The sequence below is a fragment of the Acomys russatus genome, chromosome 29 (genome assembly GCF_903995435.1).
Source record: "Acomys russatus chromosome 29, mAcoRus1.1, whole genome shotgun sequence".
Lineage (NCBI taxonomy): Eukaryota > Metazoa > Chordata > Mammalia > Rodentia > Muridae > Acomys > Acomys russatus.
This window is the reverse complement of record NC_067165.1, coordinates 26,003,320-26,018,798: the sequence shown is the minus strand read 5'-3', so window position 1 is coordinate 26,018,798 and position 15,479 is coordinate 26,003,320. Positions and strand designations below refer to the sequence as shown.

Here is a 15,479-nt window from a genome sequence, read left to right as displayed (position 1 = left end):
AACAAAAGTCAGCAGGCTCACAGTAGTGTGGCTCAGTGGTGCAAGGCCCTAGGATTGGTCAGCCCTGGCTGTCCTGAACTCGCTCTGCAGATCAGGCTGTCCTTGAACACAGATTCACTTGCCTCTGCCTCTGGAGTACCAGGATTACAGAAGTCCAAGGCCAGGCCAGGCCTTGGAACCACATTGTTACAGAGCTAATTCTGCTAGGCTGCTTTGCTGGGCCCTTACCATATTCTTAGCCTAAGACTTGGGACACCTGGAAAACAACACAAACCATTTAGTTTGAGGATCAAACTATACTTAACCATAACCTCCCTGTCATAACTAGTTATTTGCTTTTCCTTAATAGAGTTTGAGGTGTATGGGGCCCACAATTATACCTCTGTCTCTTTCAATATTCTGACACTTAAAAGTCTCATGAAGCTCAAACCATAAACTAAAACCAAGTTTACACAGAACTCATCACTACCAATTCAGAACACATCTCTGGGGACACAAAATAGTATTCATCACCATGTCCATTACGCCCACTCACCAAAACAAGGAACAGTGCGACCAAATCCACACTGAAGCCACACAAAGCTGTTTCACCCCTCAGCACAGGGAGCAGGGCTGTCAGGTGCTGAGCCTCTGGGACCATCTCCGCTGTTTACACGTTGCTCTTAACCGCCCCGGGTTGCAGTCTATTCCTTTTCACTTCAGTTTTGTTCAAGATGCCAACACCATGCTGTCTTGGAGGCATGTTCCCCCCCATCTGCGCACTTTATTATTTTTACAAAACTGTCAAGTTCTTTTAGACCTACTGTTTCACTGCACCACATGATACATGCCCGGAGTCTTGACCTGGCCAGGCTGCTTTCTCAGTTCCCTCAGTGCTCCTCTCTCTAGGTCTTGGAGTCTCTTCTGGCATTAACTGGCATGTCTTTAGTTGGCTATTACCCCTAGCCTGGGACTTTCACCTCAACCCAGAAAAGCTATCCAGGGCCTTGCCTATGGCTATATAAATGCAGAACATTATCTGGCCCTTCACTTGAAAGATTTTTCTAAGAGCAGAGGCTGCAGGGATAGCAAAACAATGAAACATGGCACACGCCCTACTTCAGGTGGCTGTGACAGCCTCGGGAGGGCTAACCACATCCCCATCCAAGGCCAACATTATAAGAAGTACAACCTATCCCACTGTACGTTCATCGGTTTATTGGAAGCCTCTACAAAACATTCAGGGCAAACAGGCCTGGGAACCTGGATTCCCAGGAGCAATAGGAGAGGAGCCTGACAGTCTTTGCAATGCTATAGCAGTTTCCAGAGCTTTCAAAAACTCATCCTGTAATCTTGGCCTGTCAATCACATGCCTCAGTTTTCGTATTAGCACGAACCAAGCTGGTGAGATAGGACAGTGGGTAAAGGTTTTCATTGCCATGCCTAACAACCTGAGTTGAATCCTGGGAAACCTCAAGGTGGAAAGAGAGAACTGATTTCAGCAAGTTTTCCTATGATCTCCACATATACCATGGCATGCCCCATCCCCCATAAATGGATTAAAAAAAAAAAAAAAAAACAACAACAAACAAAACATAACAAATGCAAGCAGTTAATACTTTCTATAGTTTTTAAGAGCTCAGTGTTAGCTCACACATTTATAAGTACCATTCCCAATCGTCTCTCTGATATGCAGAACACTTTTTTCTTCTGCGGATGCAACATACAATTTTCCGTGTCAGTTACCTAGAAGCATGCTAAATCTCCAAGAACCCAAACCACATACACTATCCAGTCAACATTCTGTGTGTTAAGAAAAGATACCTCACACAGCTCTCTCATTTGTGTAGTCATCTCAAAGAGAAAAGGAGGAACAAGATACTAAATAAAGAAGGAGTTTTAAATAATTGACCAAATAATTGCATGTAATGTTTATTTATAACATAAACCAAGAGTCTGGCACCCAGGAGGAAAGAACTTGAGGCAGGGTAATTATGCTTGAAATATTTAGATATAACTTAAAGTATAGTCCTATTTTTCAGTGTTGATTTCTCAGAAAGGTTAGCTCTCCCATGTTTTGGGGAAGGAAGTAACATAATAAAATAGCGTGATGGTTATATGACTACTAAAACAATGACAGCACATTACTTCATTCAGGGTCCTGTCCTTTCCTCCTTTTCTTTTTTTAAAAAGCTTGTTCTCACACAGTCTGGGCTGTCCTCCAACTCCCTGAGTAGCTAAAGATGACTGTTGTATTCCTGACTTTGCTGCTTCCACCTAGGTGCTGGGATTACAAGCATAAGCCACTACACCTGGCTAGCTCTGTTGTTCTTTGGAGGTAGCACCTGTGCTCCCTTCTGTTTCTTTCTTTCTGAGATATTGCCCAGACTGGCCTTCAACTCCTGGGCTCAAGGAATCCCCAGAGCATTAGCAGGCAGCACCACGTGCAGCTCAATGCAAGTGGAAGGCTATGGTGTGTGCAGCCCTAGCCACTGCTGGGTTTCTTGTAATTGGTATGTTCTTTCTGGTTTTGCAGTGGACAGACATGGCTGAGCAGAAAGAGGAATCAGACTGACCTATTCTTTTTGTTTTTGAGACAAGGTCTCACTATGTGGTCCTGGCTGTCCTCAAACTCAGAGATCTGCTTGTTTTTGCCCAGTAGGATTAAAAGTGTATGCCATCATACATTAAGAGTTTTGTGAGGCCAGGCGTGGTGGCGCACGCCTTTAATCCCAGCACTCGGGAGGCAGAGGCAGGTGGATCAGGGAGGCAGAGGCAGGTGGATCGCTTTGAGTTCGAGGCCAGCTTGGTCTACAAAGCAAGTCCAGGACAGCCAAGGCTACACAGAGAGACCCTGTCTTGAGCCACCCCCCCCCCCCGCTAAAAAAAAGTTTTGCGTTTTCTTTCATTTCCACTGGAACTAATGAATTTTGTTTCACGGAATATATCTTAACAACAGTGCAAAAGATTTTCATGCACATGACATTCAATACAGGGTTATTTTTAACAGCTAGAATTAGGGGACAACTTAGAGGAACGGCTAGGCAAAGCATAACTCAGCTAGACAAGGAGTTTAGGCAACCAATAGTGAAGATTTCAACATAAGAAGAAAAAGTACACATGACAAAGCAGAAAAAGTGGCACACAACATATGGAGATGTACCTCAGTTGGAGTGTTTGCTTAGCATGCATGAAGCTCTGGGTTTGATCCCAGCACTACATAAAATGGATAAGGTGGACCACACCCAGAATCCCAGCACTGGGGAGAGGTAGGAATATCAGACGGTCAGGGTCATCCTTGGCTACATAGTGGGTTTGAGACCAATCCTGGCAACAAGAAATGGGGTCTATCTGCAATATGTGCCTTGAACACACAATCGTTTTGCCTTAGTTCCCTAAATAATAGGAACACTGTAATATATCATCAGAAAGCCTCAAGACCTTTAGCATCTCCTTTCTGGAATTACCCACAAGCTGTACATATTCTCTAAGTCAGAAGTTGTTTTGTAAAGTTCTTAACTCTGGTAGGCTAGATGGAAACAACACAGTGCTTAAAAAAGTATAATAGAGTTCAGTTGAAAATTCAAAAAACGGGGCTGGAGAGATGGCTCAGTGGTTAAGAGTACTGGTTGCTCTTCTAGAGGTCCCGAGTTCAATCCCCAGCAACCACATGGTAGCTCACAACCATCTATAATGAGATCTGGTGCTCTCTTCTGGTATGCAGGTATACATGCAAGCAGAATACTATATATGTAATAAATTTTAAAAAGAAGAAAGAAAATTCAGAAAACAACACAGGGAGGTAAAAAGAGCATTTGGGCCTGGAGAAATGGCTCAGCAGTTACTAATACAGCAGTTACAAATACTGGCTGCTTTTCCAGAAGACCCACACTCAGTTCCCAGCACCACATGGTGGCTCGTAACTGTCTGTAACACCATTTCCAGGAGATCTGTCAGCCTTTTCTGGCACCAGACATCCCATGTTGCAGACATACATGTAGGGAAAACACCAGTATACATAATTAAACAAACCAAAACCTACTGGTATAGAAATCAAGGGATGGAAAAAAAAAAAAAAAAAAAGGGTGTTATTTATTTTTAATGCCCAAATCCTAAAAAATGTGTAAAACATTCCAGGGCTAGAGAGTTAGCTCAGAGGTTAAGAGGACTGGTTGCTTGCTCTTCCAAAGGTCCTGAGTTCAATTTTCAGCAACCACATGGTAGTTCACAACCATTTATAATGAAATTTGGTGCCCTCTTCTGGCGTGCAGTCACACATGCAGGCAGAATACTGTATATATAATAAATAAATCTTAAAAAAATATTTCCCAGCACTACATATGCATAATATACTGAAAATAAAAAAATAATAAAAATGTCTTGTAACCTAGTCTTAATTGTATACATTAAAAACTTATATGTTACAATTATATATAATCATTATAAAGTCAGACTGCAGAGGTTGGATGGAGGTGTGGCTCAGTGGTAGAGTAACTTGCCTACTATGCATGGAGCCTGGGGTTGGATCCTTAGCACAACTCACTCATCATAGAAAGCAGGTTGTTGGAGCTAGAGAACACTCACAAAGACAGACCAGGCTTTTAGGCAAACAGGTAATAATGTGCCGCATAATCTAGAGATGGTTGAAAAAAAGGGGTGGGAGGGTGGAGAGACAAATGTATGTTTGTATAACTGGGCATGGTAGCACACACCCACTCAGACAGGAAAGGCAGGTGGATGTGAGTTCAAGGCTAGCCAGGTCTACAGTGAGACCCTGTCTCAAAGAACAAAACAAAACAAAAAACCAAAAACCTAAATGAAAGGTAGAAATGTATGTATGTGTGAAAGATGTAGATTTGACAAAACATCAGACCAGGTGCCCCAAATGCAAGCAGGATCATCTCTGGAGGACCGTTTATGTTAGAAAAAAGTTAGACAAGTAAAACTGTCATAAATGGGAAATATACTGTATTTTGAAGAAAAAGTAAAATATGAATAAAGAGTCTTTTTTTGTTTGTTTTACTTTTCTTTTTGTTTTTCCAGACAAGGTTTGGCTATACCAGGCAGGCTGGCCTCAAACTCACAGAGATCTGCCTGTCTCTGCTTCCCAAATGCTGAGATTAAAGGAGTGTGCCATCACCCCCTGGCCCATACATTAAAAAAAGCAAAAACAAACCTTAAGTTCATGTATAAAGCTGTTCAAGTACTCCGTAACAAAGTGATTCTCTTGTTAGGTAAGCATTAAATCACCAAATTCCTAAGCAGATTCAAATGCTTGAGAGACAAAAGTTCAAGTGGGACACTACTTTTAAGACTAGCAGATGGGCCGGACGGTGGTGGCGCACGCCTTTAATCCCAGCACTCGGGAGGCAGAGGCAGGTGGATTGCCGTGAGTTCAAGGCCAGCCTGGTCTACAAAGCGAGTCCAGGACAGCCAGGGCTACACAGAGAAACCCTGTCTCAAAAAAAAAAAAAAAAAAAAAAAAGGACTAGCAGATGGCCTAAGAATGTATGGTAGAGGGGTAGTGGGACTTTGTTAAGAGAAAGAGTAGCCTTGTGCCATCACTGAACAGAGACACATTTTACCTGCCGTTTGGCAGTGGCTCAACTCACCAGAAATCTATAACCTGGGATATATTAGTGTAACTCTTGAGAAGGCTTCAGTTATGGAGAAAATGCCGGTGTAGGTTTCTGGGAGTGAAAGAGACTTCTTTCATTAAATAAGGCCAGTGGTTAAGAATGGGGAAAAAGCTGGGCGTGGTGGTGCACACCTTTAACCCTAGCACTTGGGAGGCAGAAGCAGGTGGCTCTCTGAGTTCAATGCCAGCCTGGTCTACAGAGTGAGTTCCAGGATAGCCAGGGCTATTACACAGAGAAACCCTATCTCAAAAACAAAAACAAACAAACGAATGGGGGAAACACAGTAACTTACTGCAAGAGTTTTTAAAACACACACACCCGGAGCTCCATTTCACTTAAAATATTAACCAAAGGTAAAGACAAAAACTATCCAATGATACATGAAATTAAAAACAAAAAACAACCACCAATTTAAAGTTTTCTTTTGAAACTCTAGCCATCTACCATTTCACTTCACATCAAATACGGGCTCTGACATTTACAGCTCACTTTTCCCTGAGTGCTTTAATATGACTTTAGTTGGCTAAACCTCAATAATTTGGGAACTTAACTCTTCTAACTATTAAGAAATAAATCACCTCAGGATGTAGCAGCTTTTACCCAAAAAATTAGAAGACCGTGGCTAGAGAGATGGCTCAGAGGTTAAGAGCATTGACTGCTCTTCCAGAGGTCCTGCGTTCAATTCCCAGCAACTACATCGTGGTTCACAACCATCTACAATGAGATCTGACGCCCTCTTCTGGCCTGCGGGTGTACATGCAAGCAGAACACTGTGTATATAATAAGTAAGTCTAAAAAATGAAAAGATCTGCGACTGAAACTACAAGATGTTTATAGCAAGAAAGACATTTTTGTACACAAAACCAAAATACATTCTACACATTACAACAAAGTGATTTATTAATAAAAGAAAACCTATACACTCCACATGTAATCAAAGCTAACAAAAGCTACCATAAAGCTGAAAAGAGCAGAAAAAGGTACTGGCAGTTTTATCTCCTTGACAAACTCCCAGATTTCCCTCTGGTCCACTCTTGCCCACAATGGCACAGGTGGATTATCAGGCAAGTAGGAATGTATGACACTAAGGCCATCAGGAATGGTCCATGTGGCCCCGGGGAGATTTGCATCACACTTGTAGTCCCCAGAACAGCCATCTGTTTCCAAGTTCTCTAAAACAGAAGCAGGCTGCCCGGCACTATAAAATGGCAGGCAACAGAAGGCTGAACTACTTGTATGCATGCCTCCTCCCAGACCCAAAGAGGCCGGAAAACCCTTTCCTGGACATTTAATTTGTAGTCTGCAAGTATAAAGCATGTTATCCCTTAGCTAATCAATTTCCAAACTGACCCACAGCTCATCTACCAACACTTAAGAGATCTCACCTTAACAAATGCGAACTCTCTAGCAATTCTTTAAAGTCCATTGATGCAAAATCTGCTCTAGAGTTTCAATCCAGAAGTGTTCAAAGACACTTCCCTGTAAGGAAACCTACCAGCACCCCAGGCTAAAGCCTATGAATGACGCCCATAGCCACATTTCCCTTTGCTCTACTGCTTCCTTTCAGGCTCCCCTGCATCTCTACCACCCTGTCTTCTTCTCCAAAGTCATTTTCCTCTGTAATGATTTCTGAATGGTGCTAGGTCATACTGTATGGAATTAGATGTCTGTCACACCTGTCTTTAAATCTCAGAAATGACTTTCCATTCTTACTTCACCCTTGATCTACAATGATGGGTTTCATGCACATCATCCATTACTTGGAAATTTAAGAATCAGATTTCTATTTCTTTGAATTATTTATTTATTATGAGTGCTCTATCTGCATGTACACCTGCAGGCCAGAATCAGATCACATTATAGATGGTTGTGAGCCACCATGTGGTTGTTGGGAACTGAACTCAGGACCTCTGGAGGAGCAGTCAGTACTCTTAACCCCTGAGCCATCTCTCCAGCCCCCAAGAATCAGATTTCTAAAGGAGGCAGTTGAAGCTTGGAGAGTGTCTGCCCTCTTAGCATCCCGAGTTGTTCTGCTCCCCTTCGAGCCTTTGAATTTTATTCATGACTTAAAATTCGTCTAAAACTTTTTTTTTTTTTTTAAAAAGATTTATTTATTTAGTAGACAGTGTTTTTCTTACATGTATGCCTGCACACCAGAAGAGGGCACCAGATCTCATTGTAGACGATTGTGAGCCACCATGTGGTCACTGGGAATTGAACTCAGGACCTTTGGAAGAACAGTCAGTGCTCTTCTTACCCTCTGAGCCATCTCTCCAGCCCCAAAACTTTTTCTTTTAAATCGTTTTATTTACCTTCTATTGTTATTCTTTTAAACCTATTCATTTGCGTGTATGGATGGATGTTTTGCCAACATGTGTATCTGGGCACCACATGCCTGCCTAGTGCTCAAGGAGGCCAGAGAAGGTGTCAAATTCCCAGGTATCACTAGAGTGGCAGTTGTGAGTTGCCATGTGGAGGATGAGAACTGAACCCAGGTACTCTGGGAGAACAGCCAATGCTCCTAACCATGGAGCCATCTCTCCATGCCCCTTGTGTAAATAAAACTCTTAATAGCTGTTTCTGGCTTGCTGTTAAATTTCTAGATTCTTCCATGAGGTTTGATCGAAGCTGGATTATATTTTAGTTGTCCTTACTGGACCACCTCTTCACCAATTCCAACATGTTTTCTGGACACTTCTCTTTCTTCATTTTAAGCTCTAGTAATTCCACACTTCAAAGCTCATTTGAAGAATCTATTCTGGGCGAGAGAGATAGCTCAGTTGTTAAGAGCATTGGCTGCTCTTCCAGATGATCTGGGTCCAATTCCCAGCACCCACATGGCAGTTCACAACTGCCTGTAACTCCTGTTTATCAATTCACATAAAATAAAAATAATAATAAAAGAGGAAGAGGAAGAGGAAGAGGAGGAGGAGGAGGAAGGGAGAGGAGAGAGGAGAGGAAGGAAGAAGAAGAAGAAGAAGAAGAAGAAGAAGAAGAAGAAGAAGAAGAAGAAGAAGAAGAAGAAGAAGAAATCGGAGGCTGGAGAGACGGTTAAGAGTACCGTCTGCTCTTCCCAGAAGTCCTGAGTTCAATTCCTAGTAACCACACGGTGGCTCAATCTATAATGTGATCTGACGCCCTCTTCTGGCCTGCAGGGGTACATGCAGGCAGAGCACTGTATACATAAAAATAAATAAGTACTAAAAAAGATCAATTTTAGTAAACTATTCCACATTTTACTTGTCTGAATTTTTAAAAGTAAGAAAAGCACTCTTTGATTCAAAATGTACGTCAATCATAATACATTAGTCAGGAACAGAGCTGTCTCCTTCAATTCATGCCGTACAGTCGGGGGATCCCTGTTGGTGCTTTGGTAATACATCTGATCGAGTGATCACTTTTGCCCTACTACCACCCACACCCTGAGAAACCACACCTCACCAAATACACTGTTACCAAACACTAATGGGCTAAGATGCTTCCTAATGACTCCAGTACAGCGGACTGCAAAGGCTTTACACTTACTCTGTCCTTCCTTTTCCATGTGAACGAGAAAACAGGCTCAGAGAAACTAAGTCACTTGCTCAAAGAAACTTAAAACGGAGGACCCAGGATTTGACTTATCTCGCTTCCAAACCCTATGTTTTCCCTCACAAAAGCTATTCTGTCAACTTACTTGGGGAGTAGGGGGTTAAATGGGAGAGTGTAATCTCTCACAAGTAGGGTAAGTGCCTCAAAAAACAATCCTCTCATGTCGTCTGATAAACGTCCTGTTAGAGCTGTAAGTTCACCGAACAAAACGAGAAATTGTCTAAATCTCTTATGAGAATCCAGTACTCATAAACACTTTATCGAAGTCTTGTTCTCAGCAAGGAGCTTCTTCTAAGTGTCAAATCAAAAATCCAGACAGTTTTAAGAACGTGTTGACTACACTAAGGTATATTCCGTCCCTATTATCAGTTACTACTGGTCTCATTGGACCAACCGCCAAGTCTCAAAAACAAAACAAGCAAGCAAAAAAGACAGCAAACCCAAGGTTTAGTGCCTCTGCCTCCAATGCCGTTCCAGTGCTTAACGCCTTTCAAAAGGCCAAAGATACTCGGATCTTCTCCAGGCCTGACAACTCACCCGTCTCCCCTGAATCTGGTAGCCTCTGCTAGCCCTGTTTCGCCAAAGCAGATTAGGACTCCAAGCCCAGACCGTATGGGTCTGTTAAGTAGGCAATTTCGAAATGCGTCTCCACCTGCCATCAGGAGTCGACGCAGACCTAGTTAGGGTGGCCCCTAACCTACTCAACAAATCCTAAGACAACAGTCATTTCTCTGGCAAGTTGGAGAGTCGAAACCACAACGTGGAAACTTTATGGACTCCCCCAAGGTAAAGAGCTAGGACTTTACTCTCGTAGAGGGAACGGGCAAGACAATACTTTGGAAGCTGTCACTACACTACTCAAACTGGAGTCTCCCGCCCAAAAAAAAAGTACGGCACACGCGCCGGGAAATTCTCTGGCGCATCAGGCTGGGGACTAGGGAAAAGGGAGCCGGAAACCTGTCTGCTCCCAGCAGCCCCAGAGCAGGAATGGCCAGCCTCTTCCCCGGAGACGAACCAGGCTTCGGTCCCGTGGCCCAGCCAGGGAAACCCAGGCCTCCCCGGCGCCCGGAGCCCCAAGTCCAACCCGGGCCGCCGTCCCCATTATCCCGCCACCACCCCCGCCCGCGCAGGCGCAGTGGGTGCCGGGGCCTACCCGCGCCCCCGAGGCGCCGCCGCCGCCATGGCGGAGCCCAGGAGGCCGGCGGCGGCTTAGCGTCCAGCGAGCACCGCGCTCGCGTCCCCGCGGCCTCCCAGCCTCCGCCGCGGCCCTGTCAGCCCCCTCCCACCCCCCCCCCCGGCGGGCCCCTCCGCCGCCCTCCTCACCCGTTCTTCAGATCCACCTCCAGGATTTTCCCGTAGCCCTTAAAGAAGCGCTCCACATCGCGCTCCCGGGCCTGGTAGCTCAGGCGGCCGATGTACACCCTTGGCATCCCGGCGGCGGTTTGGCCCCGGCCCCCCCTCAGGTGGCGGCCGGCGAAGGGAAAGCGCGGCGGCAGCGGCGGCGGCGGCGGCGGCAGTAACGGGCGGGCGGCGGGACGGACGCAGCCGAAGCCCGGCGACGTACGCGAGCACGCAGCTCGAGAACGCGCGCCTCCGCGGCCCGCCCCCTCCGGAAGGGGGAACGGGAGGGAGCGCGCGCGCCCGCTTCCCGCCCGGCCAGGGCCGGGGTTGGGGGTGGAGCTTTTCTGGGGGCGCGCCGGCGCGGGGCGGGGCCTGGGAAACGACTGCTGCCGCACGTCTTCTCGCGAGGTCGGCCGTGGCGTCGGGACTTCCCCCGGAAGTGTCCGCGCGGGTGCGCGCCGAGCGGGTGTTCCGCCTTTGTCCTTTGCTCCGGTTGTGTTTCTGCTCTGGAGAGGCTTGTGGTTAGTGTTCCGGTGGGAAGTTAGTGGGTCCGTGACCTTGCGCCCATTTCCTTTTCTCATGGCTCTCTGAGCCTCCTTTACCTACCTTCCTTGTACTTTCAGGGTTGCCTTGGCAGTTAATGACACTAGGTACGTAGTAGAGCACGCCTTTAAATCCCAGCACTCGGGAGGCAGAGGCAGGCGGATCGCTGTGAGTTCGAGGCCAGCCTGGTCTACAAAGCGAGTCCAGGACAGGCAAGGCTACACAGAGAGACCCTGTCTCTAAAAACCAAGGGGTGGGGGGAAGAGAAGTGTTCAAATAATCAATTCCGTATTATTCTGTGGCGTTGTGGGCCGAACTCGGGGCCACACGAATGTTAGGCAAGTTCTCTACCAGGCTGGCCTCCAGCTCTGCCTGCCTCTCGGGTGCTGGGATGAAAGGCCTGCGCCCGGGCTGGAGAGATGGCTCAGCAGTTAAGAGCACTGTCTGCTCTTCCAGGGGTCCCGAGTTCAGTTCTCAGCAACCACACGGTGGCTCCCAACCATCTGTATTGTGATCTAATGCCCTATTCTAGCATGTAGATGTACATGTAAATAGAATAGTCATACATAAAGTAAATAAATAATCTTTTTTTTTTTAAGTAAATAAATAATCTTTTAAAAAAAAGTGTGGGCTACTACATCCGGTCAGTTTAGTACCTTACAGGTTAGGCATGACAGAAAATTTCTCTCTCACTTCTTTCTTTTTTGTTTTTCGAGACAGAGTTTCTCTGTGTAGCCTTTGCTGTCCTGGACTCACTTTGTAGACCAGGCTGGCCTCGAACTCAGAGATCCTCCTGCCTCTGCCTCCCAAGTGCTGGGATTAAAGGCGTGTGGAGAAGAACTTTCTGGGGCTGGAGAGATGCCTTAGAGGTTAAGAGCATTGGCTGCTCTTCCCAAGGTCCTGAGTTCAATTCCCAGCAACCACATGGTGGCTCACAACCATCTATAATGAGATCTGGTGCCTACCTACTTCTGGTGGGCAAGCACACATGCAGGCAGAACATTGTATACATAATAAACAAATCGTTTAAAAAAAAAAAAAAACTTTCTAAATCCAATGGCCTTGAACTCCCGAAACTTCCTGTTAAAGCCTTCTAAGAACGGAGATTGCAAGTGTGCGTCACACCAGATTTTTGGCTCACTGTATTTTGAAAATAATTCCAGAAACATTATGAAAGGCATTCAGGACCATCTTTTGTCTCATAACACCTTTTTTTTAATTTATTTTTTATTTTATGTCCATTGGTGTTTTGCCATGTATGTCTGTGTGAGGGTGTCAGATCTTGGAGTTACAGACAGTTGTGAGCTGCCATGTGGGTGCTGGGAATAGAACCCGGGTCCTTCAGAAGAGCAGTCAGCACTCTTAACCGCTGAGCCATCTCTCCAGCCCCGTAACACTTTTTATACACAGTAGCTTACGTAGTCGCTACGCTAGTGAAGGACTGAGACAGGGTCCGACCTTTGGTTTTTTACAATTGCCCCAACTGACCCTGTATATTCAAATAGGACCTATTTCTGGAAATGGGAATATCATTAGAAATGGGAATATAATTAAGGACATATGGCAGAATACTTGTCTAGCTTAGGTCTGATCCTCAGCAACAAGCAGACAAAATTTGGAAGTAGCAACATTAGGTTAAAGGGTGTGAGCAGCAGCCCCCCCGGCCCCCCTGTACCCTACCCTCCCAGTTTGATCCTCAGCACCATTTGCAGCTGCTCCAGCAGATGCTGTGTCCTGTGCCCTGGGCTTGCCAGGAAGCATTGTGGGTATGGCTAAAGACAAAAAAGATAGTGATGACTGCAACACACAAGTTTGTGCAAGCACTTTTCTCCTGGGCTTGTCTTTCTTCCCCTGAGGACACAGGTACTCATCAACACTGTGGCGGAGGCCATGGAGGTAGAGCTGAACTAGGCTGTAGGTGACTCCAGCTGTCTGAAGAGGTCACGGCTATTTGTCTTATTTTGGGAACCTAGGGCTCCAGTTACAAAGGGTGTGCTTTACTCACTGGGCCTAAAGGGTGACCCCGAGTTCCACAGCCTTTGTGTAGAAGGGATGAGGCACAGGGAAGTCACTGTCTCTTTTCGTCTGGTCTTCAAGTATTGGCTCTGCAGGGGTGGCTGTGGGTGGGGGGTTTACATGTCTGAAATTTGGAAGCCTGGGAATTTTTCCTTTTGTCATCTTACTTTTGCTTCTGTCCCTCAGTCCTGCCAGAGGAGCTTTCTAAAGCTGTGTCTCAATTGTCTTTTGTTCTCTCAAATCTCTTAACTGAAAACCCTGAGCTGCTTCACCACCCTTTGTTGCACCTTGGCTTAGTTCCAGGCAAATCACTGCGTGTCATCACTTAAGATCAGGTTTAGTTAAAAGCCAATGCAAGGGGGCTGGAATAAACCGAGATTCTGAGGTAAGCACCCGAGGGTTTGTGTGTGTGCACATCCTGGGCTCCTCGGACCTTGTGTCATTCTTGCCAACACCAAATATGGCGTATACACTCCAGGAATCATTTTTGAAATCCAGTGGGAAGTGTGTAGCAGCTACATTTGAACAAGGTTCTGAGACACTGACCCCCCCCCCCCCAACACCTGTCATTGTATCACACTGGTCAACCTTGTTTGTTGCAAGGGAGGCAGGGAAGCACACTGGTTATAGCCTACTATATGCACCCCGTAAGGCTGCAGGCTTTAATAGAATGGGTGTTCGGGGAGACTGAAGTTCAGCCGTGAGTGGCCAGCTCTAACGTTCCTTACCTAGTCTGAGTCCTGCTGTCTGCCTTCCCTTCCTGAGTAGATTACAAAGACCAAGCCTCAGACATTATCTTTAAGGCACAGTGCAGCTCCCTGCACATTCTTCCTGGGGTGTTTGCTGTGCTCGGTGCAGGGGTCCTCCTCCCCCGACACCTGCCGTTTTGAAGTGGAACAGGACCTCCCTTACCATGGCTGCAGGCTCTAACCTAACCCCTAACTTTGTGACTCCTCCAAATCCTACCTTTTATTCCTGCTGCCTCTGGGCTGCCTCCCTGTACGCTTAGGCTTTCTCATTTGTCTACATGGCCCCTTGGTAGAAAACACCTGTCCCAGCAACCCAGAGGCAAGACGGGGCACAGGAACAGGTCGAAGCTGAGCCTGAGTCCAGGTGCACACGGCAACTCTTTTTACCCTGGAGACACCTGCCGACCCGCCCCAGCCTGGAGCTTAAGCAGTCTTTTCCTCCAGAGAGCACAAATGCTCCCAGAGGCAACCTGAGTAAATGGAGCCTGTGTACACACCAGTGTGCAATCACATCCTCCCAGCCGGTGGTATCACCCTTGCCTTGAAATCTTGTGGTCTCAGGCAGGATCTCTGTGATCTGAGCCCTGCTGCCTGGTCCCTCCTTGGTGTTCAAGCTGCAGCCCCTGAGGCAGTAGCGTCACTCTGGTTGCAATTTCCCAAAGCCTTTCTCACATCCAAACTCACACTAGCTGCTGGCTTTGCTGGGTTGTTTTCCTCCTTGGACCTCAGGATTCTGCAGACAACACTGCCTCAAAGAATCCTGCCTCCGGGAACCATCCATTGACAGAGCTGCTGCCTCTTTGTCCCCTCACAGCTTTGCCCTTAACACTGTAATGGTCTCATGTGAGGAGGCTCTACCACCTAGCCTTCATTGCTAGCTTTGGGCACCCAGTAAATGCTCCCCAAATGAGGCTCAGTTGGGGGTACAGTGGGTCAGCCAGCTGACAAAGGAGACCACCTCAAGTTGTACTTGGCTTTGGGCAAAGTGACCATGAAGCAAACACCAGAAAACCAGATTCTTTTTTCTTGGATGAAACCAACTTATTTCTTCACAGTCAACCTGTCAACTTGTCCTTCAAGCAAGCCCTACGCGGACCCCAGGCGTGTTTGCAGCTGCAGCCTTGCCTGCCTTCTGTTCAGCACCAGTCATGGTGGCTCCACTTAGGGGTTTCATGCAGGTGTTCTCAACAGCAGCACGAGGAACCTTTGGGCAGGATGATTCTTCGTGGGAGTCGCTCAAATGTGACGGATTTGTTCTTTTGACAGTTACGGGAATGGAACCCAACATCTGATACATGCTGGAGAAGCGCTCGCATCACTGGCCTACACCCTTGGTCCCCTCTATAAGAGCTCTGAGACACAGTCTTGCTGTGTAGCCTAAGCTGGCTCCCTACTGTGGCAACCCACCTGACCTAAGCCTCCCAATTACTGGAATTGCAGGTGTGTGTTACTCCCGGCTGTAAAATATTTAACAGTACTGATCTCGGTCCTGGTTGAGGCAAATAACAACTCCCTCCCCAAGTTGTAAGAGCCAGAAATGTCCCTCTGGGGTTGAAAATGGCCCCTGGCTGAGAACCACAGGTGTAATGTTTATTCCCTCAGGTTCATCTGAAGTTCCCTG

At 46.4% G+C, this 15,479-nt stretch overlaps 1 protein-coding gene across 1 annotated transcript in view; it reads right to left on the bottom strand.

The window, feature by feature from the left end:
* Positions 1–10,723, bottom strand: part of Srsf4 (serine and arginine rich splicing factor 4) — a 28,590-nt gene extending 17,867 nt beyond the window's left edge. Inside the window, exon 1 of the mRNA XM_051170937.1 lies at positions 10,533–10,723. Coding sequence (XP_051026894.1) covers positions 10,533–10,639 — 107 coding nt within the window. The 5' untranslated portion in view covers positions 10,640–10,723. The remainder of the gene's footprint in view (positions 1–10,532) is intronic.
* Positions 10,724–15,479: the final 4,756 nt, after the last annotated feature.